This window comes from Poecilia reticulata, linkage group LG15, assembly GCF_000633615.1.
Source record: "Poecilia reticulata strain Guanapo linkage group LG15, Guppy_female_1.0+MT, whole genome shotgun sequence".
Classification (NCBI taxonomy): Eukaryota; Metazoa; Chordata; class Actinopteri; order Cyprinodontiformes; family Poeciliidae; genus Poecilia; species Poecilia reticulata.
In genome coordinates, this window is record NC_024345.1 from 17,851,811 (window position 1) to 17,875,416 (window position 23,606).

The following is a 23,606-nucleotide window of genomic DNA, read 5'->3' on the forward strand; positions in this document are numbered from 1 at the left end:
ATAAATAGATTTAGCACTGAGTAAAGGAAGTGCACACTTTACTGAACAGAGAGGGAGAGGAGGTATGTGAGAAGTAGGCCTGTCAACTAAAATACAGTGATGATATGATGCATAATGAGCAGAAGATAAGACAGTGGAAGAAATGCCAACATTTTGCCAGAGAAAATGTTTTAAAAGAAAATGTAATTTAATACATGTGCCAGCTCTGACCAAGGACAGTAAGGTCCATGTTTCTGCCAAACCTCAACATGTAAAAAAAAAACTTTTCTTTTTGCTCTTTGGCAAGCAAACCAGAGATGAGTCAAAGTTGGTGACTTCATGATGAACTGTGACCTTTTTATTTTAAAACTTGGATATTTGATGCATTAGGCGAAAATGTGAACTTCTTATTTGTAATGTAAGAGCAGATATCTGTGTCTTTAAACCACCAGCAAACCCTCCTTTTTAAGGAATGGAAGATAAAATGATGGCTGACACACTCATTGGGCATAACATTATGACGACTGATGAGAGGTAAAATTTATTAGTGGGATATATTTGATAGCAAGTAAAAAGTTGTGTCTTCAGAGCTGAGTGATTTTGACAAGGTCCAGAAAACTAGAAGACTCCAGACTACTGAAACTCAAATTGCTGCAGAGGGTAATGCTGGTCCTGATAGAAAAATGTCTGGGATGAGTTTTGTTACAGTCAATCAACAGAAGCATTTTTGTGTAATTCAAGATCTGAAGAAACTGTTTGAAGTTGTGAGTCTTAGGTGAGACAAAGCACAGCTTGACAGCTGTGATCAATAGCTGTCAGTTTCCTGCTGGAGCCATCACTTCTTTTAAAGATGCACAAACCCCACATACAGCCTGCTTCAATGTCCTCTGCAAACCACTTTACTCTGCATTATTAATGCATTGCACAATCAATAGCAAGTGTTGCTGTTTACAGGAAACAGAGTTTGTCTGGACGACCCTTCTGGGTCGCCACACTTGTAGAACTGCTTTCCTTAGGAGTATTTTTTGAACAAAGAAAGTTTTCAAGACAGATCAGTTTCATCAGGTCATTTGGACATTTTCAGTTTCACCTTTTGCAACTTTAAAGTAGGGTTTTAATAATAAAGTGCACCATTATTTCATTTATTTTTATGTGTGTTTTGTTCACACAAAAGTGTAAACTGAATTTAAAGTTCCCCCAAATTAATTTGCGTCTTGAAAATTAAACTCTTGCTCAGTTCTTACACCGTGTTATTTTTGTATTCAATGCATAGTTTCTGGAAAATAAGTTGTAAGTGATTCAAATGCAGGCAGACATTCTGTGAAACTTCTTATGCTTCTCCTCCCAAAGCCTGTTATGCAAATGAAAATAACAATTGTCACTCTTTCCTCTAATCAGACAAAAAGGTTTAAAATTTTTCTTCATCTAAGCAATTTACCCTCTGGGATTTTATGTGATAGACAAACACGGAATAGAATATGATTAGCAGGGTTCTAAGCGAGAGCGGCTAAGATCCTGTTGGTAACTCTGTAGGAGCTGCAGAGATCCACAGCCCAGGTGAGAATAACCTGCTGACACAATCCATGTTTCTTTTTTTATTGCACCATTCATACACATGGCAATCCATAGCAGTTTATAGGATGTCAGTAGAAAGACAAAAAGAAAACAACAAAGTTTAAGAGCATTGCATAAAAGAAACAAATGTTAAAATACAGATTATTGCAGATATTAACGGCAATTTTAATTTTGGCTCATATGCTGTCCAAATTTGGTTTGTACTTAACGATTCTCTTATTTATGTATTATTTATATTATTTTAAATTTTTAAAGCTGGCCACATTATGTAAAGGGCGCATAAAAAATATGGGGGGAAAAAAAAGATGCTCTGGCCAGATGAGAACAAAATTTAGCTTTCTGGCATACATGCAAAAGGCTCTGTGGGATGGAAACCTAACACTGCACGCTAAAAATACCACCCCCAGGGAGAAACATGGTAATGGCAGCATCATTCTGTGGGAATATTTTTCTTTGACGGGGAGCTGCTCGGAGTGGATGGGAAGATGGATGGATCTAAATGCAGAGCAATTCAGTAAGATAAACTGTTAGATGCTGCAAAGGACGTAAGTCTTTAGTGGCAGGACATCTAGAGCTGCTATGGAGTAATTTGGTTGGCTCTGCCAAGGTCAACACCTAAATCTGAGAATCTCTGGCTGTCTCTCAGGTATTCTGACTGAACTGTTGCAAAGAAGAATTGGTCAACATTTTAGTAAATATGCAAAGCTGCTAGAGACAAAGGCTAGCAGCTTTTACAGCAGCTAAAGGTTGGAGTGCAGAGTACTGACTCAAGGCTGAACACAAATACATGCAAGCTATTCAGATCTTTATTTGGAAAATAAATAAATAAATAAATCAAAGCAAGTATCGTTTTCCTTCCACTTTACAATTATGCACTTCTGTTTTTGGTCTATCACAAAAAAATACCAGTAAAACCAATTAGTGGTTGTAATGTGGGGAAAATATGAGAAAGGTCAAACAGTATGAATATTGTTCATTTGGTACTGCGAGAACAATAAGCATTACGGAGCTTTATTCTGTTTGCAAAATCAACTAACACTGAACAGAATGGTTTCTTGTTAGATTGCTAAGACTAACCAATAAACCATATCTCTCTGAGTAAAATTTGTGTGGTCAAAATAAGAAATCGCTGCAGCTCATATAGATACCACAGCCCATTTGCTGTTTCCTGAATCTCTGGAGCCAAAAAGTCTATTAACGAAATTTCACTGAGGCAGCAGGAAGAAACTGATGTCATCATTTTGCTGTAATTGCATCTCAAACGTGTGAATGCTCAGGCATATATGTGTGTGTGTGTGTGTGTGTGTGTGTGTGTGTGTGTGTGTGTGTGTGTGTGTGTGTGTGTGTGTGAGAGAGAGAGAGAGAGAGAGAGAGAGAGAGTGAGAGAGAGAGAGAGAGAGAGAGAGAGAGTTTATTTTATATTTTCAAAGGCTTTCAACCAGGAATCTGTTGGGATTCAGAATCCCTGTGGAGACTGAAATGCCGGACCACACACATTTATTTGACTATTTGAGGGCTGCAAGTTAATTTAAAATAATTAAAGCTGTGATTATAAAGTTCAGTGGAAAGGGTGTGTGTGTCCGTGTGAGGCTGATCACGCTTGTGTGTGAAGGATGTAGTTTAGTAGCACTGAGCATCTTCAGAAGAATCATGCGGCGAGTAATAATGTTACAAGTTGTAAAAATGAAATAAAACTAAATTCCTCATATGTTTTTCATCTGATTTAATACTAAACACAGTTAGTTTTGCCTGCAGAGTAACAGACAGGGGAAATGAACTGGACCCCAAGCTGCTTTTCCCAGCGCATGAGAAATGACATGCATGCATGGTTGGAATAGGCGTGAATTGATACACACTCATTCACCCTTTCAGTCTATTAATAGTGCCCTTTAAAAAACATTTCCTGTCTTGCTGCAGCTAATGATAATAGAATAAATATGTGTGTGTTTCAGGTGGGGAAGGAAACAGTTCAAACCACAGAGGACCAGGTGATGAAGAGAGACATGCCTCCTGCTTTTATTAAGTAAGCATGTCGCTGAACCGGAGCGCATGTTCTGGAAAAGTAAATGACCGCCACTGTATCTCTGTCTGACAGGGTCAAAATGCTGGAAATGACGGACTTTATCTCAGCACACAGAGAACTTGTTGAAAAGAGGATTCCAGGCGTTTTAATGTCAGGAAAACTGGCTCCGTTCCCAGCTACAACAAAAAGCTACTTCTGAGGCCGAGCCCGGGTGCTTGTCCGGCTCCAGCATCCAGACTGCTGAGAGGCTGTTAGCTGTTTTCCAGCTCGCATCCAAAGAGCTGAAATAAAAGCTCAGGGTGCTCACCGAGAGCATTTATGCAAATGTTAATGCCCCAGCTCTGTGGTTCTCAAACTGTGGTACAAGTACCTCTCGCGGTACTGCAGCACCATCTTAACTGACAGTGGTTGAATAGTATATATATGAAAAAACACAAACCATCAGCAGTGCAAATAAAAGGCTTATTACTTCTGCTGTCACTGTGCTTCAAGTACATAGCAATGTTACATTTTGAGGTCAGGGTCAGAACTTTCCACTTGGACATTTCAGCACGACAATTTTAACGTCTGAGAAAAAACACAATTAAGCTGCATCCTTGAACCAAGCTTACAGAATCAAATTATACGAATGATTTTTGATATTTTCCTTTTCCGTTCTTTTTTAAATTATTTTGTATGAACACTGAAACAGTAAAAGTCCTGCTTTATTTTTGTTGCGTACAAATCTTGGTATTCTTTAACTTATCTGACACATTAACATACAGCTTGTTTTCCCACCCACTCCTCATTTTCCACTGTTCCACCTATTGATCAATTTTTAAACATTTTGCAGGTTCACGGAAATTATTCACATCTCCAGCAGGTCAAATCGGCTGGTCTTCTCTCACGCATGCACGGGCTACTAAACCGTAAATCTGGCTTGTGGGGCGTAGGAGCGGGAGCATGTGGGAATGCGAACCTGCCTAAATATAGACGAGCCATCGGCCATTGATACCCTGACCAATGGGGTCAGAATGAGGGGGGATTTAGCTTTATTTGAATCCTCATAAAATGCATCCCCTCTGGGTCAATCGCTGACTGAAGATTAAAATTCCTGTTTAGAAGTCGAGCCCACGTTTTTTCTTAAAATGTTTACAAACTGAAGATAACAAAGTTGATCATGTTGTCACTTGAATTGATTTGAAATTGTAAGTCTCTCAAAACAGAGCAGTCACACTCTGAAGTAAGTTCTCAATAAATAAAAAAAAGCATTGTAAGGGTCATTTCTTGTTTAAGTCTCACTTTTATCCTCATATTCAACTTGTTTTTAATATGATATTTTTTATTTTTTATATAGCAATGTATCTGTGAAACATATTGTCTGCCTCACCATTCAAACTCTATAGGCACATCTAGAAACACATAATTTGGCTCTAAAATACTACCACACAATCAGGAGGCACTTGCAGTCAAAACCTCTCTCCTTATTTTGCCTCAAAAACAGTGCAGCTAATTATCTTTTAAAAGAAAGCATTTTCTTGATTGACAAACTTTGTGCTCACTGACAACACCAAGTTGATGGTCTGGCTGTCGACTCCCTGTTCAAGCTCTTGCTGTGGGATGAGACTGTTTTTGTTGGGTGAGGAGAAATCCTCACCTACATTTCCTGCATATATAATATTTGTATCAAAAGTGCTTCCTTTGTCCCTTTTCTCTCCAATTAGAGGACAGACATTCATTTAACACACACCAGTTAAGAAGGTGTTTTTTTTTTGTCAAGACAACAATTAATTCTGGTCAATAAATACTAAATGTTACGTCAGCACTCACATGTGGAAGTACTTACCTGGTTTTGAAACTGTGACTTAAAAACTCAGTTTCTGAAGAGTTTATTTTAAAATTCTTTTGTCAAATTCCTAGAACCACAGATTGCGATTTTTCTTGTTTCATACTTTTTATAATTAATTTTTTTTGTCTCTACAATATGTAGAATATTATCCAAAATAAATATTCAGTATTTACCCTCTCAAATTACTTTACTTAGCGATTGACTGTATGTACTAGTCAATGCGTTTGTTGTAGAAAGATGTTCTAAGCCAGCTGCATGTTTTCAGGGTGGAGAACTCGTGCTCGAAGCTCGTTCAGGCGGCTCAGATGCTTAAGGCAGATCCATACTCTGTTCCTGCGAGGGATTACCTGATCGATGGATCCAGAGGGATTCTGTCTGGAACGAGTGACCTACTCCTTACCTTTGATGAAGCAGAGGTGTGTGCTTTCCTACTTACACCAGTATACATTAGTGTCTTCATGCTCGCCATCCCTTGCTTTGGTCTCTTTCAGGGAATTAAAGCTTTATTTAGAAGCTGCACAGAGGAAGGAGGAACTCTTGGAGCTGTAATGGAGGCTCAAATGCAGCTAGATCTAATCACAGAGATCAAATGACCTCCCTGTGTCATAATTCAGGATGTCTGTGTGTTTGCGTGTGCATGTGTGTGTGTGTGTGTGTTGGGGGTGGGAGGGGGGGGGTGGTTGGGTGATTGCATGAAGGTTTGATGGCAGCTCCATAAGTGAAATCACATTGGGCACGTGATTAAGCTCATCACGTCTAATCACCAGCCTCATTTTCAGAAGAGCAGCTTTTCTCAGTCACAAGATGAACATCACAAGACTGTCGACGCACACACAGACACCGCAGAAATGAGAAAAACTCACAGAATGAATGCGTTTGTTCTTGTTATGAAAAGAAGGGCTTTTGCTCCGCGAGATCTCACCTGTTATTGCGTTGTGCTTGCAGGTGCGTAAGATAATCCGTGTGTGTAAAGGTATCCTCGAGTATCTGACAGTAGCTGAAGTGGTGGAGACCATGGAAGACCTCATCACTTACACAAAAAATCTCGGGCCAGGTCAGTAAAACACAAAGCAAGTTATTGAACAGCTTGTGAGGAGATCCAGTTAAAGCCGACCCACATCAACATAATAATAAGAAAAAAAAAAATATTTACAGTGCCTTGCAAACATATTCATGCGACTTGAAACACACAATAAATAACCCTAAACATAAAAACGAGCTACAATGGAAAAGATCAGATCAAAGAATGTTTGGTAACACTTTATTTGAAGGGGGTGAATAAGACTGTAATGACACTTTCATAAACATGACATAACACCTGTCATGAACATGAATAAGCCTTCATGAATATTTATGACTGTTGTCATAAGGCGTCATTCGATAAATTATGACACTTTTAATACAAAGTTGACATTATTCAAAATGTCTTTATGACAACTTGACATTAACCAAGAAATCATTACTGATATAAATTTGTTATAAAAGTATTACTGATTGCCCTTAAAAATGAGGTAACTTTATGTTATTAAAGGTAAAGTTTAAACAGTAATGATTTATTAATTTACCGAATTACGCTTTATGACAACAGTCATAAATATTCATGACATGTGTTATGTCATGTTTATGAAAGTGTCATGATAGTCTTATTCACCCCCCTTCAAATAAAGTGTTACCGAATGTTCTTTTGTTAGAATGACATTGAAGTCCACCACTAAATCCATTTGATAATCTGTGGCAAAGCTGGTGTTCATGTGCATTCTCCACCCAGTTTGACTATTTTGCAAAGAAGGATAAGTAAAAAAAAAAATCCCCTTCTACATGTGAAAAGCTTGTAGATATACTCCCAAAACCTGCAACTTTAACTGCAACATGTCTATTATTGTTCAAAATGATCATTGACGCCGGGGGTGCTGAGTACAAAGACAAGCCTCACTGTAGATTTCAATTTGTATAAAATGTATTAAAATCGTTCATCTTTAACCTTCGATCCAAAATTATCCACTGCTTTCTGTTGGTCTGTCACATGAAATCACATTCAAGGCATTTGAATACTTTTGCAAGCACAGTGCTCTTGTAAGCATTTTATTTATTCACTCTTCAGAGGAAAATGCAAACAGTTGTCTTGCATCTTAATTTGATCGAATATAGGAATCATAAATATTGCAACTTTAGGCCTAAAGTCAGAAAATACAGACATAAAATCAACCATTGTTTGTAATCTATGAACACTAATGATACTTTACTAAAGACCTATCAATAGGTTCGTGAACCTTTTAAAAAAATACTCTTAGTAATTTACTAATCAGTGTATTAAACCATCACATTAAGGACTTGCATACCTAAAGGTACAATACTGAGTTGGATGTGTTTATAAGAGGTTTCTAAATGAAACAATTAACCTTCATTTTTTTTTGTTTGGGTCAAAGATCCATCTGTTAAGATGGAACAAAATGAATTAACCATTGACTCCTCTGACATCAAGATACTCTTAGTGAGTCTTTCCACCGGCAGGAGGATCATAAACAGACCATTTATCATCAGAGCATCGGGTTAATTACATTTTCAGAACGCAGTGACTTAATATGCTGGGGGGAAGTCTGATGCCAAGGCTTCCTCACACATCACTGGCTCAGGCATTGTTCGAGCTCAGTGGTTCGTGAAGGAACGACGTTCCAATGTGTCTGTTAATCACTGTACCAGCTGGGTCAAATGCAAAGTCACAAAAACATTTCCTGCCACCTACCCAGAGGAGGGGTTGAGTCGTACTCTCGCCTCAAACTCTCGCTGAAAATCATTTCGCCGTGCTTTTTGTCTCCATTTTTTCCACCAGGCATGACGAAGATGTCAAAGATGATTGAGGAGCGGCAGCAGGAGCTGACCCACCAAGAGCACCGACAGATGCTCGTCAACTCCATGAACACCATCAAGGAGCTGCTGCCCGTTCTCATCTCAGGTGCATATGGGTGAACTTGTGTGGGCAAACGACAGCGCAGGTCGCAGAGCATCCAGCCGTTGTTATAGTAACACTGGTAATTACAGTCATTAGGTGCTTGGGATGCGAGACTGACGATGCATCGCCCACTACCGCCTCATCTACAGTCTGATATACTGAACATACATTGAGAAGATGAAACATTTCAGCTATTACTGTAGCTGCAAAAGATTGCAAGTAAGTTAGCTTGGGATACAGGCACTAATTCATATTTTTATATTGATAAGTCACACAGTTTTTGCAAAATTTCAGTATCAGCTGAAACGCAAAGGTTTGCTCCAAATAGTTTTACAAAGGCGTTTTGCCTCGTTTTAGTTGGTTTGTGCTGCTTTGTTCCAGATCCCAACAGTATGATTCACTTATGCTGCCTGGTCAGAAGTTTACATACACCCATCATCAATGTGATTTTAATTTTTGTGTAAATGATTTATCTAAGAAACGTTTTTGTCTCCAGAGTGACATTATCACACCACACACATTCAATAGACTTTGAAAAAACAAAAATACAACTTTGAATTCTGATTTTCTCTAATCTACTTGCGGTCAAAATTGTACATACACCTCCACTAATATTTTATCACATGTTCAATTCAATTCAGTTTATTTATATGTCATCCCAATCACACATCTTAACTTGTTCTGGAATGGATAAAGCGTTTCCAGCAGAATGATTCTTTGGTAAAATATTATCACATGAAATGGAGACCAAAATCGCCAAAGCATCTAATGTTAAACTTGATTTAATTCTCAAATGTTTGAGGTCAAATCAAATCTATTCTCCATTGCTTGAGGCTGAAATGCTTCTGCATCAGCACTAACCTAATGACCGGGAATAAGTGAGGGATTTCGAAAGAAATAGCTCACTTAGCAGACAGTTTATTCATCTAAAACATTCATCTGGCAATACCTGTAATTCGATCCAATTTGTGTCTTCAGCTATAAAGATTTTTGTGGCAACCAAAAGCAGCCGAGGAGCCGGCATTGAGGAGGCTGAGAAGAACCGAAGGTTTACGTTTGAAAAGATGAGCGCCGAAATCAACGAGATCATCAGAGTCTTACAGCTCACCACGTGGGACGAAGACGCCTGGGCAAACAAGGTAAAATCTGTTTGACACATAAGCAAAACGACTTTTGTCATTTTGTTTTGGCCCACCAACATTTGACACAAAGTCGAACTTAAGACTAACACTCTCCCACTGAGGGGCATCTCTGCAAAATTCATTCTTTTACTTTCTGTCTCCATTTTTGTTTTTGCTCGCTAGTGTAACTCTTGGTTTTTCTTTTTCCCTTTCCTTTCTTTCTTTCTTTACCTCCTTCCTTCATTCTTTTCCTTCCTGTAGAAGGTAAGCCTGTCTCTTTCCCCCTCTGCGGTCTCCAGCATGCAAGCTTGTGGGTGTGTGAGTTTCTTTGTGTCTGATCGACACAGGAATGTGTCCTCACGCTTACATTCTGCATATCTGTCACTCAGGTATCCGAAAACAAGTGTGTCCAGTGTTTGTGTCAACTTCTAAGCAGATGTGGCGATGTAAGGTGCTTCATCACTACAATAAATGGTTTTATGTTCATTTGTTTGTCAGTACATGTCCGATGGTCAAAAATGAGCAGCTGATTGTTGCTTGACAGAGACTCAAAAACTGCGCAGAAGTGATGTCCAGAGCAGACGTGAAATCTGTTTCACTCGTCCAACCTGTAACCCCTGCATGTTTCTCGCACAGCGTCCTCAGACAATGATCTGTATGTCTGTCTGTATATGTTTGCTGTGGGGGATACTGCATACGTAGTGTGTGAGCTGTGATAAGCACTTACTGTCAGTTCGCGAGGGGAAAGTGCTGGCATACGATGACTGCCATCCTCACGCCGGGTCATGAATTATAGAAATAAGCTGGTTGCTGTCCAGACACATTCATAATAGATGGCTTGTATTGAGCTGTTCCACTTGAGCGTTTCATTCTCCTCCCAGCTGGAAAAAGCTTTTTGTTTTCCTCGCAGGAAGCAGTCAAAAGTGTTTCTCTGAATGTGCGAGGAGGCCGAACTTCATTATTTTCCCGTTTCTTATTCAGTTCTCATTTTCAGTCAAGCGTTTGGCTAATTACTGGTTTATAAAGATTAACTGATAACTATCAACTCAGCATCCACTATTTGCAGTAAATGTAGCAAAAGCTTTTTCAGAAGATTATTGTACTGATTTATAAGTTCTTATATTATGAAGTTTTCACAAGCCTTTATTTTTTACCTGTATTAGCTGATAACACTCCAAGGCCCCTAAAAGTTAAAGATCTTATCATTTATCTTATGTTAGGTCTTCTGCTTTTTAAATAAAATTGCATGTTGTAAGCTAAATAAAAACACTTCATTTTGGTGACACTTATTAATAAAGGACTCAGGCATATGTCTCAAAAAAGTTGATCATCAGTTCCTATCCACAAATTATTCTAATATTATTAGTAATAGCAGTAATGGTAGTAGTATTTATAAAAGTAATGTTTTTATTAACCCTTTCAAGAAAATGTCCCTGTTTTACAGACATTGCAATTCTTCTCTTCACGGAGTAAACATGTCTAACAAGCTTAGATTAGCTTGTTAATTAATCAGGATATTTGCTGCTTGGGTATCTGCAGCATGCAGATGACTGCTTAACAGATCGATGGGTGGGCGGGTTTCTTTAGATTCCCAAATCATGGCTGATGGTGATTTCCAAGACTGGATTTACTTCGGAATATATTTCAAAATATATTTTCTTGTAAGAGAGAGAAAGTGTTATATCCCTGTTTCAGCCATCTGACCATGCACAGCACTAGGTGGGGGAGGGGCAATGCTGCGGTAGTCTATTAGTAGTAGTAGTGTAAAATTCATTAGTTTTGAAACAATATATGTCCTAAATCTTAAGCCTTGGTACCCAGTTTCCAAAAACTCGATTACAGAATTTTTTCTTACAAGTCCAAAACTCAACAGGCCGTACCGTAGCTGTAGAAATAGCTTCGTTTATATTATTCTGCATCGAAAAGCTAAACTCCAAATTAATACACATCATTGTTTTCTCTCTTTTCTTCAGGACATGGAGGCCCTGAAAAGATCTCTGGCTTTGATCGAATCAAAGATGGTGCAGGCCAAAAGCTGGCTCAAAGACCCACAAGGACAGCCAGGTAGCCCTGGATTCAGACTTGGCATCTACAAACCTTCAGCTGGAACACATTTGTTTCATTCAACATGCCCATCCCTGTGCTTCCGCCTCTCTGTCCTCCTCAGGAGACCCTGGCGAGGTGGCGCTGCGTGTCATTCTGGACGAAGCTGGTAAGGTGGGAGAGCTGTGCGCCGGGAGGGAGAGGAAAGACATACTGGCGACCAGCAGGGCTCTGGGGCAGATGACTGATCAGATTGGGGATCTGCGTGTCAGGTAGTGTGTTTGTGTGTGCTTCCTCCTTCTGGGTGTTTAAGTTGCATATTCTGATCTCGTACTTCGGTTGACCGTATTTGTGGGTTTTGACAGAGGCCAGGGCCAGACTCCAGGCTGCATGCAGCGCGCAGGCCAGTGCTTACAGGGCTTAGATCTGCTCTTTGGCAAAGTGGACAGTGCTGCTCGAAGACTGGAGGCTCTAATCAACGCAAAGCAGGCCATTGCCAGGAGGCTGGATGCTGCCCAGGTCAGATAAACAAACATTCAGCTTCATCCAGTTTTTATTTTTAATTTTTTTTTAATTCAGTTTATTTTCAAGAAAAGCTCGTACTGTGTTCAGTGTTGTTCATCAGATGTAAATGCTTCTACATCCTGCTTTTTCAGGCATGGTTGGCCGATCCTAATGGTGGTCCTGAGGGAGAGGAGAACATCCGAGCGCTTCTAGCAGAGGCCAAACGTATTGCAGACCTCTGTGAAGACCCCAAGGAGAGGGACGACATCCTGCGCTCCATAAACGAGATAGCAGGACTCACCGCCCGGCTCATGGAGCTACGCAAACAGTACGATTTCCTCTGACTGCAAGCATAAACAATAATTAAGGTTAAATATTTAATTCGTATGGCCTTTTCTTCCAGATGGAGTCTGTAACCATGAGATACCGATAGGTGGCTTTTTTTTATCCACATGGAAAATATCCACATGTTGTTGCTTGTCAACTGTGCCCATCGCTCCTACTTTAAGGTTTCCAAGAATTTAAATGTGGTGAAAAGGGTCGTGGTGTCACATAAAGGAGGATACCAGGCAGAATTTAAAGGGAAATATCATTTAATAAACAAGCTGTTTAACTGATCAAAAAAGAAAAATGCAGCAAAATAGCTACAGTTGCTTGCAAAAAGCATTCATACCACTTTACATGTATAGGACTCTATGTAATAGACCAATACTGGTGTATAGTTGTGAAATGGGAGGCACATCTTCGAAATTTACAAATATATGTGTGACAAAAGTAGGTACTATATATATTGAAAAAAATGTTCTCTGCTTTGAGTCTCAAATGAAACCCAGTTGTAGACTCATTTCTTTATTTCTGGCCGTCTGACTTTCAGCCCATGATTAGCTTTTCTCATGACTGCAGATGATAATAACCATCAGTATGAATTTATATGTAATGCATCAGTCAAAAGATGCATCCTAAAGTGGGGAAAAAAACATATAAGTCGCTCCTGACTCTAAGTTGTATGGTCATCAAAATGGAAAATGCATACTTTCCCTCAGTCTGTCACATATGTCATGTAATTCTCTGAGGTTTTAAGGGTATAAATATTTTTGCAACCCACTGAAATACAGCACCGGATAGTCATGAGGAGAGATATATATTTAAATGATAAAATAAAGCTTAGTGGCTGTGCTTGTATACACAGCTGAATTATCAAGCCTGATCTAATCTGGAACAGGGCGTACTGTATGCAACAACACACATCATTCCTGTGTGATTTCCAGGAACACAAAATAAAGACTTAATTTAAGATTAATCTGTTAGATTGATGTTAGAAATATTTCTGCATTTTTTTGTGAAAGGAGAAGTTATTTGTCTTTTTTAAAACATTCATTTCATTGTAAAAATAAAGGTCAAATTTGAAATAAATGCTTCCAAAAGGTATTTCCCTTTTAAAAGGCCGTCTAACATGTTAATAAGCAAGACCTTAGCCAGGTGATGGGTATGAAGGCCGGATTTAAAAAATGTTTTTTCTCTATGTTTCGTAAATTTATTTTTTCCTCCAATGAAGTCATTTACTACATGTGCTACCATGACAGGGGTAAAGGCGACAGTCCAGAGGCCCGAGCTCTGGCAAAGCAGATTGGAGCAGCTCTGCTGAACCTGCAGTCCAAGACCAACCGGGCGGTGGCCAACATGAGACCAGCGAAGCCTGCTGTCACGCTGGAGGGTAAAATGGAGCAGGCTCTGCGCTGGGTGAATAATCCCGGGGTGGATGACAGAGGTGTAGGTGCGTTCACATGCATCGTGGCTGAAAGGACGTAACGGTGTTCTGCTTTTCTGTGTTTTTGGTGTAGCCTGTGATGCATCAGTAACTAAATGTAGTGATGAAAGATGTGGGATGCTTATTGTCCGTGCTGTAATGACAGCAAGTGACTCGCTCAGGAAACTGCCATTTGCACTGTGATTCAACTCATGCATGATTCACTAAATGGCTCGATTTACTCTGTCAGAGTGTTGTTTCCTAATCCTTTGTTACGCTGTCTTCCTGTCTTGTCTTTTGATCGTTTCCTCTCTTTCCCATGCTTCCCTCTGGGAGCAGAGTGTGAGAGGATAGAGTGGAACACAGGTACCTGCTCACTGTCAGCCATGTTGACAGATAAAATTAAACACTCTAACATTCACGCACGGGCCACTTTGAAACTCTCACCGTATGATAAAAAGTAATAAAATTGGTGGAATATCCATGGGCTAAAATTAGTAGCAGTTTTGAATTGCTGAATGTTTTGCATTTCTGCCATGCTACTATTATCTCATTAAGCTAGTAGCTTAGCTTAGGTAGCATACAGTGATCTTAACAAAGATTGTAGCTTTTTAATTGTAGTTTTAATAATGTCACTGTAAAAGAAAGAGTGACTGAATGTTTCCAAGCCACTGCTGTCTATGGCTTTAGAAAGAGTCATTTTCCTTATCTGTGAGAGCAAAGCGTCGGAGCCTAGCTAAACCTCGATGAGATGACAGAAACCAGCCCAAGCCTATGTATTAAAGTGCTGTGAAAGAGTATTTTCTTCTCCAGAAGAAATTTATTCTGTCTTTCTTTTCTTTTGTTGCTCTTAAGTGCTTCAGATTCTCATCTGAAACACTTTTAAAATTGGACAGAGATAACCTGAGTAACTACACGGCATCAAAACTTGAAGATTTAAGGTATTGTGGGAAAAAGTATTCGAAGCCATCAAGTAACCCTATGTGCAAATATTATTGCCCCTCTTTTTAAATCATGAATTAATTCTGATTCCTCTTTGACCAGATCAACAAATCACTAAAAGAGATTTAAGCGACAACTTAAATCACTTAAATCATCTGAAATAGAAATATTTTAGGTGGGCTGAAATATTTCCATCTATCTTTCATGCCTTGAATCCAGAGAAATTCAAGGCCATTGGTATTTTTTTCAGGAAGGATTTATGCAGGCTATCAGGCTAACAAAATAAATAATTTAAGTGTCAAATAATTTCACAACACTGTAAATTTTTCTGCAACAAAATATAGAATCAGCTTCTCCCTTTTAAGAAGAAAAAAAAAATCTGCAGTCAATACAAACGCAATGCTTGACACTGTTGCCTTAATATTCACTTGTCATTGTTCTGACTGAGCACCGGTAAGGTACTCTTGTTCTTAGATATTTTTCTCGTGACTCCACAGGCCAGGCAGCAATCAGAGGAATGGTTGGAGAAGGGAAGAGGCTGGCGGGAGGCCTGCTGGGTCCGTACCGACAGGACATGGTCGGGCGCTGCGACCGAACAGAGGGGCTGATGACAGCTTTGGCAGACATGGCGAACAGGGGGGAGGCTGAGGCTCCTCATGCACGAGCCACAGCGGCACAACTGCAGGACACCCTCAAGGTATCGCTGCACTTAAAAAAAAAAGAAAAAAAAAAAAGAAAAGAAAAGCTGGATTATATTTAAATAAAGCTTTTCTTGGGCTTATTGTTCAACATAAATGAACTCAAGTTAAGATCATAAAGTTGCGTGACAAACGCTGTGGAGAAAATAATCCTGAATAGATAGAACTCAGTTAAGGATGATGTAACAAAAAGCGTTAGTGCAGAGCTCCATCTTGTGGATAGATGCAGCACTCTCTGCTTCCTCCAGGACCTGAGGCAGCATATGCAGGAGGTGATGACACAGGAGGTATCCGATGTTTTCAGCGACACCACCACGCCCGTCAAGCTGCTGGCGGTGGCTGCAACTGCTCCTCCTGATGCGCCCAACAGGCAGGAGGTCAGTAAACAAACAAAACAACAACAACAAAAAAAGAAAACATGGTCTCAGCGCCGAACAATTGTTCTCTTATCACACCAGACTTTTTTTGGTGTTATTGTTTAAAAAGGTTTGACCAAAACAAGTGTTTCTCAAAGGTCTTCGAAGAACGTGCAGGGAACTTTGAAGCCCACGCGGGACGACTGGGAGCAACCGCAGAGAAGGCCGCCGCCGTGGGAACGGCGAATAAGAGCACCGTGGAGGGAATTCATGCTGCCGTGAAACACGCCAGGGAGCTGACGCCGCAGGTGTGCCTGTTTATTTTAGTTTTGCCTGCATAGTGATGCAGACTGATGAGGCACATGGTTGTTGAACTCAATCTGAGCGTGTCGTGTTTGTTTATCTCCAGGTGACCTCCGCTGCTCGGATCCTGCTAAAAAATCCAGGAAACAAAGCGGCCTATGAGCACTTTGACACCATGAAGAACCAGTGGATTGACAATGTGGAGAGACTGACCGGTAAGGTCTTTCTTGACCCGTTTTAAATTTAAATTTTCACTGTAATTTCAGCAACTGCATGTTCAGTCGATGTGCGTTTTCGTCCTTGTGTGCCTTAGGTCTGGTCGATGAAGCCATAGACACCAAATCCTTGTTGGATGCTTCTGAGGAAGCCATTAAAAAAGACATTGACAAGTGCCGAGTTGCCATGGCAAACGTTCAGCCCCAAATGCTCGTTGCCGGGGCAACGAGCATAGCGAGACGAGCTAACCGGGTCTTATTGGTGGCCAAGAGGGAAGTGGAGAACTCTGAAGATCCCCGGTTCAGAGATACTGTAAAACATGCGTCCGACATCCTCTCACACACCATCTCACCCATGGTGATGGACGCCAAGGCTGTGGCCGGGAACATACAAGACAAAGGTTACTGCTCCAAATGCAGCCATGCAAGGATGCTGCAATAATGAGTTGCTGTTATTTTCTCTCTCACCTCCTTCTCTTCTGAATGATTTTGGTCACAGGTCTACAGAAAGCATATTTGGACTCTTGTCAAAGGATCTTGGCTGCAGTGGGAAAAGTCAGAGAAGCCTTCCAGCCTCAGGAACCAGACTTCCCACCTCCGCCTCCTGACCTGGACCAGCTCCATGTAGGCACATACGAATTACTCAACTAAAACTGTCGTTCTCTAGTTTTAGTTGTTATATTTGAGACACTATTTCTCCAGATTGTAAGGATCATACAGCAAACAATGGCCATAATTTTTAAAAACAAGATATGAGTGGAGTTTGAATTTATTAGGTGCTGCCATCCACACAGCATCAACATATTTAGAGGCTGTAGTAAATATGTTTGAGTTATTTGGAGCAGATAATCCATATACAGTATTAATCTCATTGATATTTGGGTTAAACTTTAGCCCAAGTACATTTATATTGATTTTCTTCTCTAATTTTTAAGTAAAGTAAGCAAGTAAAATTGTATTTGCAGAATAACTAAAACAAAAAGTACATTAAGCAAAAGCCATCCTGAATAAAAATGTATTTTAAACCAAAGCTCAAAGATTTTTACGATGTTCAAGGTTTGTCCAGGGAGCCCATTTATTATTAGCACGCTATTTCTTCTACAAAACCAGAGTAGATGTATCTGAGGACCTCTTATAATAATTTTTTTGTTTTTTTCCCAACTAGAGTCAACCATCTTTGAGTTAAAATTCGAGAATTTAGAGACACTGCAACTGTTTGGAAATTACTTCGATCGTCACTGTGTCCTTTAGGCTTTCTAATTTTAAACTTGCAGGTCTCCGTCTTGTCAAGGAAAAAAAAATACAGTTTTGAAATGTTAGGCGAAATACCCGTTTTTGCTTTGACATGCATGAAACATTGACATTTGTGGAAATTAAGAGAAAAATAATCAGAGTAAATTGAATCGTGTGAAGCAACTCTTTGCTTTTAAAGATGATTGTGTTCTGGAGAGAGAAAGGTTTGAGTAAGAAGAGAAAAGTAAGAAATTCATGCTCATTATGAGGGTAAAAAGTATAAAGATGAGTGTAAAGTTCTGCTCTTCCAGGTTAGCGATGAGCAGGCTCCACCTAAGCCTCCGCTGCCAGAGGGTGAGGTGCCTCCGCCCCGTCCCCCTCCCCCGGAGGAGAAGGACGAGGAGTTCCCGGAGCAGAAGGTCGGCGAGGTGCTCAGCGAACCCATGATGGTGGCGGCCAGGCAGCTGCACGACGAAGCGCGCAAGTGGTCAAGCAAAGTCAGTTCAAACAAACACACTCATAAACTTTACAGAAAAAAAATCGTGTCTGTTTCAGTGAAAATATTTAAGCTACTGTTGCAGAGCGGAACCATTGCTCTCCATTGGCACCAAGATGCTTTTCCTGTGATTTTGTTTGAGAAAATCTAAATTTTTTTCTTTTGCTATCCTGAAATGTGGAGCTCGGCGGCTCGACTCCACTTTCAGAGGAAAACTGGAAACTGTCATCTGTTCATTTTGAAGACGTGCACACTTACATGGAGAAATGTAAGAAAAGTGCATAACATAAGGATTAAACAAGGAGTCTGTTCTGCATGTACTATATTAAGGTGTTTCTTAATATAGGACCTGATGTTGCATTGATTGATTTATTAGCTTTGGCACTTCATGACCAAGTTTTGTCACTGAGGACAAAAACAAGGATAATCAAGGATCCTCTTATCATCTCTTTGTGTCTCATAACTTTTCTCCTTTTCAGTTCCTCTGAAGCTCTTTTTTTTGTTGAAAAAGCTGATTTTGATCTTCTGTACACATGAGAAATCTGTTTGAAAACAGGTGCAAAAAAAAAAAGTGAATTCATTAAGGTGCTCTGTCACGCTCACTGCTCAACTCTTTAGCCTACCAGTAATAAGTCAGACGCTGACTTTGGGTGCAGTTAGATCCTGTTTGATGGTAGATCATTGAACTGTCCACTCAGCCATCCCCTCAGGCACGTCATGCACTTGCAGCCCTCCTTGCAGATCTCTGCTGTCCTCTTTTCTTTTCCTCTCCCATCAAAGCTGTTTTTTTGCCCCTTTGGCGTGCCGTTTCACCACCCTCTCCCTGTTCTTTCACCATGCTTCTGTTAAATTACCTGTCCTCTGTTCTTTCATTCAATGCTGCTCATACTGAACTAAATGCCTCCCTCTCCACCTGCTTTCCCTTTGCTTCCCCCTACCCTTCCTCCTCCTTTGTTTCTCCCCCTTCCTCCGCCTTTTGTTCTCCTTCCCTCCCTGTTTCCCGTCAATCCTCCGACCACCACAAAAATCCCCCGCCCCTCCACTCGTCTTACTCCCCGCCTGGCCCAGCCTGAGGATGAGGAGGCAGTAGAGGAGAGGGAGGTAGATGATGAAGATGAGTTTACTGATGGTGAGGATGACTATGAGCCAGAGCTGCTGATGATGCCGTCCAACCAGCCTGTCAATCAGCCCATTCTGGCAGCTGCCCAGTCTCTCCACCAGGAGGCTCGCAAGTGGTCCAGCAAGGTCTGCGCACGTACATGCACATGAGCGTACACACACACACACGCACACACACACACACACACACACACACACACGCACACACACACGCACACACACACACACACTGCATTGCAAAGGTATTCAAACCCGTTTAAAATGTTTAGATTGGGCACTACCAAAGACTTAATACAAATCGATGTGAAGTAGTTCATAATTCTGAAGTGAAAGGAAAAGAATATGTGGTTTTCAGATTTCTTTTTATTGAAAATAAAAACCTAAAAAGTGCGGCATGCATTTGTATTCAACACCGCTGAGTCGGTACTTTGGAGCACCATCTGTTGCAGTTGTTTAAAGTGTCCATCTTTTTGGATATGTCTCTACCACCTTTACATAATACAGACGTATTTAGAGAAGCTTAGCAGAGTGTCTGTAAGCAAAAAATTTAAAGTCTTGCAAAAAATTCTCCAATAAATTAAGCCTGGGACTTTGACTGGGCCATTCCAACACAAGTATGTTTTGATTTGATTATGTTTAGGCTCAAACTTGAACTTCCGCTGAGTCTTATGTCTTTTCCAGCCTCTAACGGCTTTTCTTTCGGGATTACCCTGTATTTAACTCTGTCTGTCTTTACGTCACCTTTGCCTGTTTCTGCTGAAGAAAAGGATCGCCACAGCAAGTTTCAACTCGCAGATATTGTGCCCAGGGAGGTGACCAGTATTCATTTTCTTTTAGCACGTCTCGATTTTAAAAACCACACATCATTTTCTTTTACTTCAGAAGTGTGCACTACTTGGTCTATTGGCGATTGTTGGTCTGTTCCATAAAATCTATATAAAAGCATTCAGATTTGTTGCTGCGAGGTGGCAAAATGTTAAAATCTTTGAGAGGTATGAATACTGCTGCAAGGCACAGCACACCCAAGCATGCAGACCACGGCCATGCGGGATGAGAAACACTTCCTGGAGTTTTAGCAGACGGTGACCGTGGCTGCGTGAACCCATCAGCTGTGCATCTCCCACCATGGACACGCCCCACCAGCTGCAGCTGTTGTTTCACTGCTGCTGTGTTTTTTTTTACTCAGAGATGGCTGACACACACAGGTATGCTGATCCCATTGCTAAAGTTTCACAGTGGGTCAACGACTGTCCTCTCCACATGTTCACGAATAAAACGGTTCAGTGGAGGAGCTTCAGTCTCACTCTTGTTGCTACGGCCGGCCAGCCAGTAAGGCCAAGGATGACAGTTTCCTAAAGGCTCCAGGGTGATGCAGCTTTGACATCTAACCACCTGCTTTACTCAGTATGACAACCCGCTTCAGCTTCCTGTCGTTTCAAGTTTGCGCTAATCGTCTCAGCACCGTGGCATTACCTCGCAGGAACTAACCTCAGTTTGACTGTGGTGTCAGGATGATTGTTAAAAGTGAAAAACGTGATAAACGGCTGGGACACTGCATGCAGTGGGCTGTTAAACATCCTTACATTTGATGCTTGTCTTGGTCATTTCATTCATTACCTCACAGCACTATTTTGTTGTTCCACTTTATATTATCGGAGTACTTTGCAAAGACACGGCTCACCAGTGAATGCTTTGCAACGCCCTGCTCCTCTGGTCACGGCTGCTTTGACTTCTCGCCACCCGCCTATTTCTCTGCACAGGGTAATGACATCATAGCAGCAGCCAAGCGGATGGCTCTGCTGATGGCTGAAATGTCTCGGCTGGTGCGTGGCGGGAGCGGAAACAAGCGAGCGCTGATTCAGTGCGCAAAAGACATCGCCAAGGCCTCGGATGAGGTGACGAGACTGGCTAAAGAAGTGGCCAAGCAGTGCACGGACAGACGCATCAGGACAAACCTGCTGCAGGTAAAAAAAAATACAGCTAGGTCCAAAATTATTCATACACCAGTGCAGATTTGACTCAGGTTTAAAGTCTTTTTTTTATTTTTTATATTTACTAACAGGTTTAGTCTAAATGTAAGTTGTTTAACATTTTTGAGTGGAGCAGCCAGAATCCAGACTTGAATTTACTGGAAGATCTGCGTGGGAAGCTAAAGATTAGGGTTATGGCGAGGAGGGCTTCGACTCAAGATACATCAGCAAAATACCTGGCGAAACATGCAAAAAGCTGTTCAGGTGTTTGAGTGCTGTAATGGCAATACGATTTTTTTTTTTTCGACGTTTGAGGGAAAAATATAAATAATTTTCAAAATTCGTATTTGAACTAAAATATAAATAAATGTTTTCTGAAACTCCTTTGACCAGATCTCCTAGATTAATCTTAATCTGAGACTTTGATTGCTGTAGTTTCTAAACGATCTCCCCTTGTGCAGGTCTGCGAACGAATTCCCACCATCAGCACTCAGCTGAAGATCCTTTCCACCGTAAAAGCTACCATGCTGGGACGAACAAACATTAGTGAAGAGGAGTCAGAGCAGGTAACACAGAATGACACGTCTGCACTTCAGGAAAGCAATATTATCCTGTTACATATTCACTGACAGCTCCTCGTTCGTTTAATTCCCATTCCAGGCCACGGAGATGCTGGTCCACAACGCCCAGAATTTGATGCAGTCCGTAAAGGAGACGGTGCGAGAAGCAGAAGCTGCCTCCATTAAGATCCGCACAGACGCAGGATTCACCCTCCGCTGGGTGCGCAAGACGCCGTGGTACCAATGAACTTACCTGCTCTCAACGAGTAAAAGTAGCAACACACTCTGTCATTTTGAGCAGGCGTATCAAGAGGAAACTGCAGGATTTTGAGCCATTCTCCCCTGTAGTTTTAGGCGGGAGTCTTTGATTTGTTACCATGCAGGTTTCATTTATGGGTGGGAATTTAGCTTGGCTCGCTTTTGTTCTCAACTGTGGAAACACACAGGTCTATCAGGAGACTTTTTAATATATATTTTTGGTATTTTGGGTTATTAGACTTTATCTAAATCCTAGGTATATATTTTTTGCATGACTCATTTTGTATTTTCTAAAAGCAGATTCTGACATGGAGACTCTTAACGCTTAGAGGATGTTTGAAACTTGCTTTGTTTTTCAGTCCTGGTTTTGTAATGTATGTTGTATATACAATAATTGTCTGCTTCATGGAGGATTCACCAAGTTTGACACTAAAGTGTAGAGTCTTGAGGGAGCTTCATGTTTCCTTTCAGTCATCTGAAAATCTATGAAATCAACAGAGGTGCCTCATCACTGTTGCCACTGGTGATGTTTATATTTCAGTAACGAAAAGATCTTGTGGGTTTAAAAATAAAAGAAAGGTTATTAAAAGTTAGTAATATCTAAAAAAGATGACAGTATTGATTTGTGAGAAAGTGAAGTTTAGCTGTTTAACATGTGATTACTTTTATGAGCTTTTACATTTAATGATGCCAAAGGATTTGTTTTACATTATTTACAAACCTCTTTGAATTGTTTGAACACTCAAAATCCAGGTTATTATAAAAAAAAATAATGCAGATCAGTTTCATTAAAGATGCTGTAGTAATGGTTGATGTTTGTTACTAGCAAAAAAAAACAACTAAGGTTTGTGAATGTTTTCTCTGCTTTGTATTTTTTTATCTAAATGTAGTTCTTTTGTGGCTGCATTCAGCAACAGTTGAACTGTTTGGGATTTACAGTAGTAGAGCAACCGTAGCTTTTAGCTGTCCCATTCTGAGTTCTCTGATGCAACTTTTATTTTTCCTTTTTTTTTATTTTTTAGATGACCCCGGTGGTTTGAGAAGAAGTTCTGTAATAACCAGAGCAACAAACTATATTTTTTAAAGATTTAAACATTTAAATAATTGTTAGTGGTTTTAGTTCGTTAATTAAAAGAAGCTGAAAGAAAAAAAACTGATGTCACATACAGATCCAGTCAGAAGTTTACTTGCACTCATCAGCATAAATGTCATTCTTGCTCTAGACAATTTATTTGATCTGGGGGGTTTCTTTCAGACAACTTTAATGGCTTTTAAGATAAGAATCAACTGCACAAGCTTGAGTCTGTGTTGCATTCTTTTTCTTTTTAAAAGCCCCACCTTAACTCCTCCAAACATTCTTCTTTTTGTGTCAAAACTGCTCAGTATTTGTCTCCCTAGATTCATTTTCTTCAGAAATCATCAGGCTTCTTTCCTCTCAGCTGATGTAAAACTACAGTGGCGTTACAAGATGTTTTTGGCTTGAGGGTTCCTGTTTTTTGGGGATGATTAAAAGACAAAAAAAAAAACAACCAAAAACATGGCATTTGTGCCCAGGATGAGTGTATGGAAATTTCCAACCAGAACTGTACTTACAACTAAAGGAGTAAATGCATATTTTCATTCCATTAACAAATTCTTAAAAAAAAAAATGTGGGTGGGTAAATGTACATGTCTCATTGAGACAGT

General features: G+C 40.3%; 1 protein-coding gene across 7 annotated transcripts in view; it reads left to right on the top strand.

The window, feature by feature from the left end:
* LOC103476978 (vinculin-like) overlaps positions 1-23,569 on the top strand; it is a 27,135-nt gene extending 3,566 nt beyond the window's left edge. Inside the window, exons 2-24 of one of the 7 annotated variants that reach the window (XM_008429759.2) lie at positions 3,507-3,577; positions 5,671-5,821; positions 6,351-6,459; positions 8,236-8,358; positions 9,334-9,494; positions 9,738-9,740; positions 11,450-11,540; positions 11,644-11,791; positions 11,885-12,038; positions 12,176-12,351; positions 13,607-13,797; positions 14,110-14,136; positions 15,210-15,409; positions 15,659-15,787; positions 15,925-16,074; positions 16,176-16,284; positions 16,383-16,685; positions 16,784-16,908; positions 17,829-18,014; positions 19,082-19,258; positions 20,893-21,096; positions 21,564-21,668; positions 21,763-23,569. In XM_008429759.2, the coding sequence (XP_008427981.1) occupies positions 3,507-3,577; positions 5,671-5,821; positions 6,351-6,459; positions 8,236-8,358; positions 9,334-9,494; positions 9,738-9,740; positions 11,450-11,540; positions 11,644-11,791; positions 11,885-12,038; positions 12,176-12,351; positions 13,607-13,797; positions 14,110-14,136; positions 15,210-15,409; positions 15,659-15,787; positions 15,925-16,074; positions 16,176-16,284; positions 16,383-16,685; positions 16,784-16,908; positions 17,829-18,014; positions 19,082-19,258; positions 20,893-21,096; positions 21,564-21,668; positions 21,763-21,909 (3,240 nt within the window). In that variant the 3' untranslated portion in view covers positions 21,910-23,569. The remainder of the gene's footprint in view (positions 1-3,506; positions 3,578-5,670; positions 5,822-6,350; positions 6,460-8,235; positions 8,359-9,333; positions 9,495-9,737; positions 9,741-11,449; positions 11,541-11,643; positions 11,792-11,884; positions 12,039-12,175; positions 12,352-13,606; positions 13,798-14,109; positions 14,137-15,209; positions 15,410-15,658; positions 15,788-15,924; positions 16,075-16,175; positions 16,285-16,382; positions 16,686-16,783; positions 16,909-17,828; positions 18,015-19,081; positions 19,259-20,892; positions 21,097-21,563; positions 21,669-21,762) is intronic. The other 6 variants (XM_008429763.2, XM_008429760.2, XM_008429761.2 and 3 more) reach the window with 6 other exon arrangements.
* The last annotated feature ends 37 nt before the right edge of the window (positions 23,570-23,606 follow it).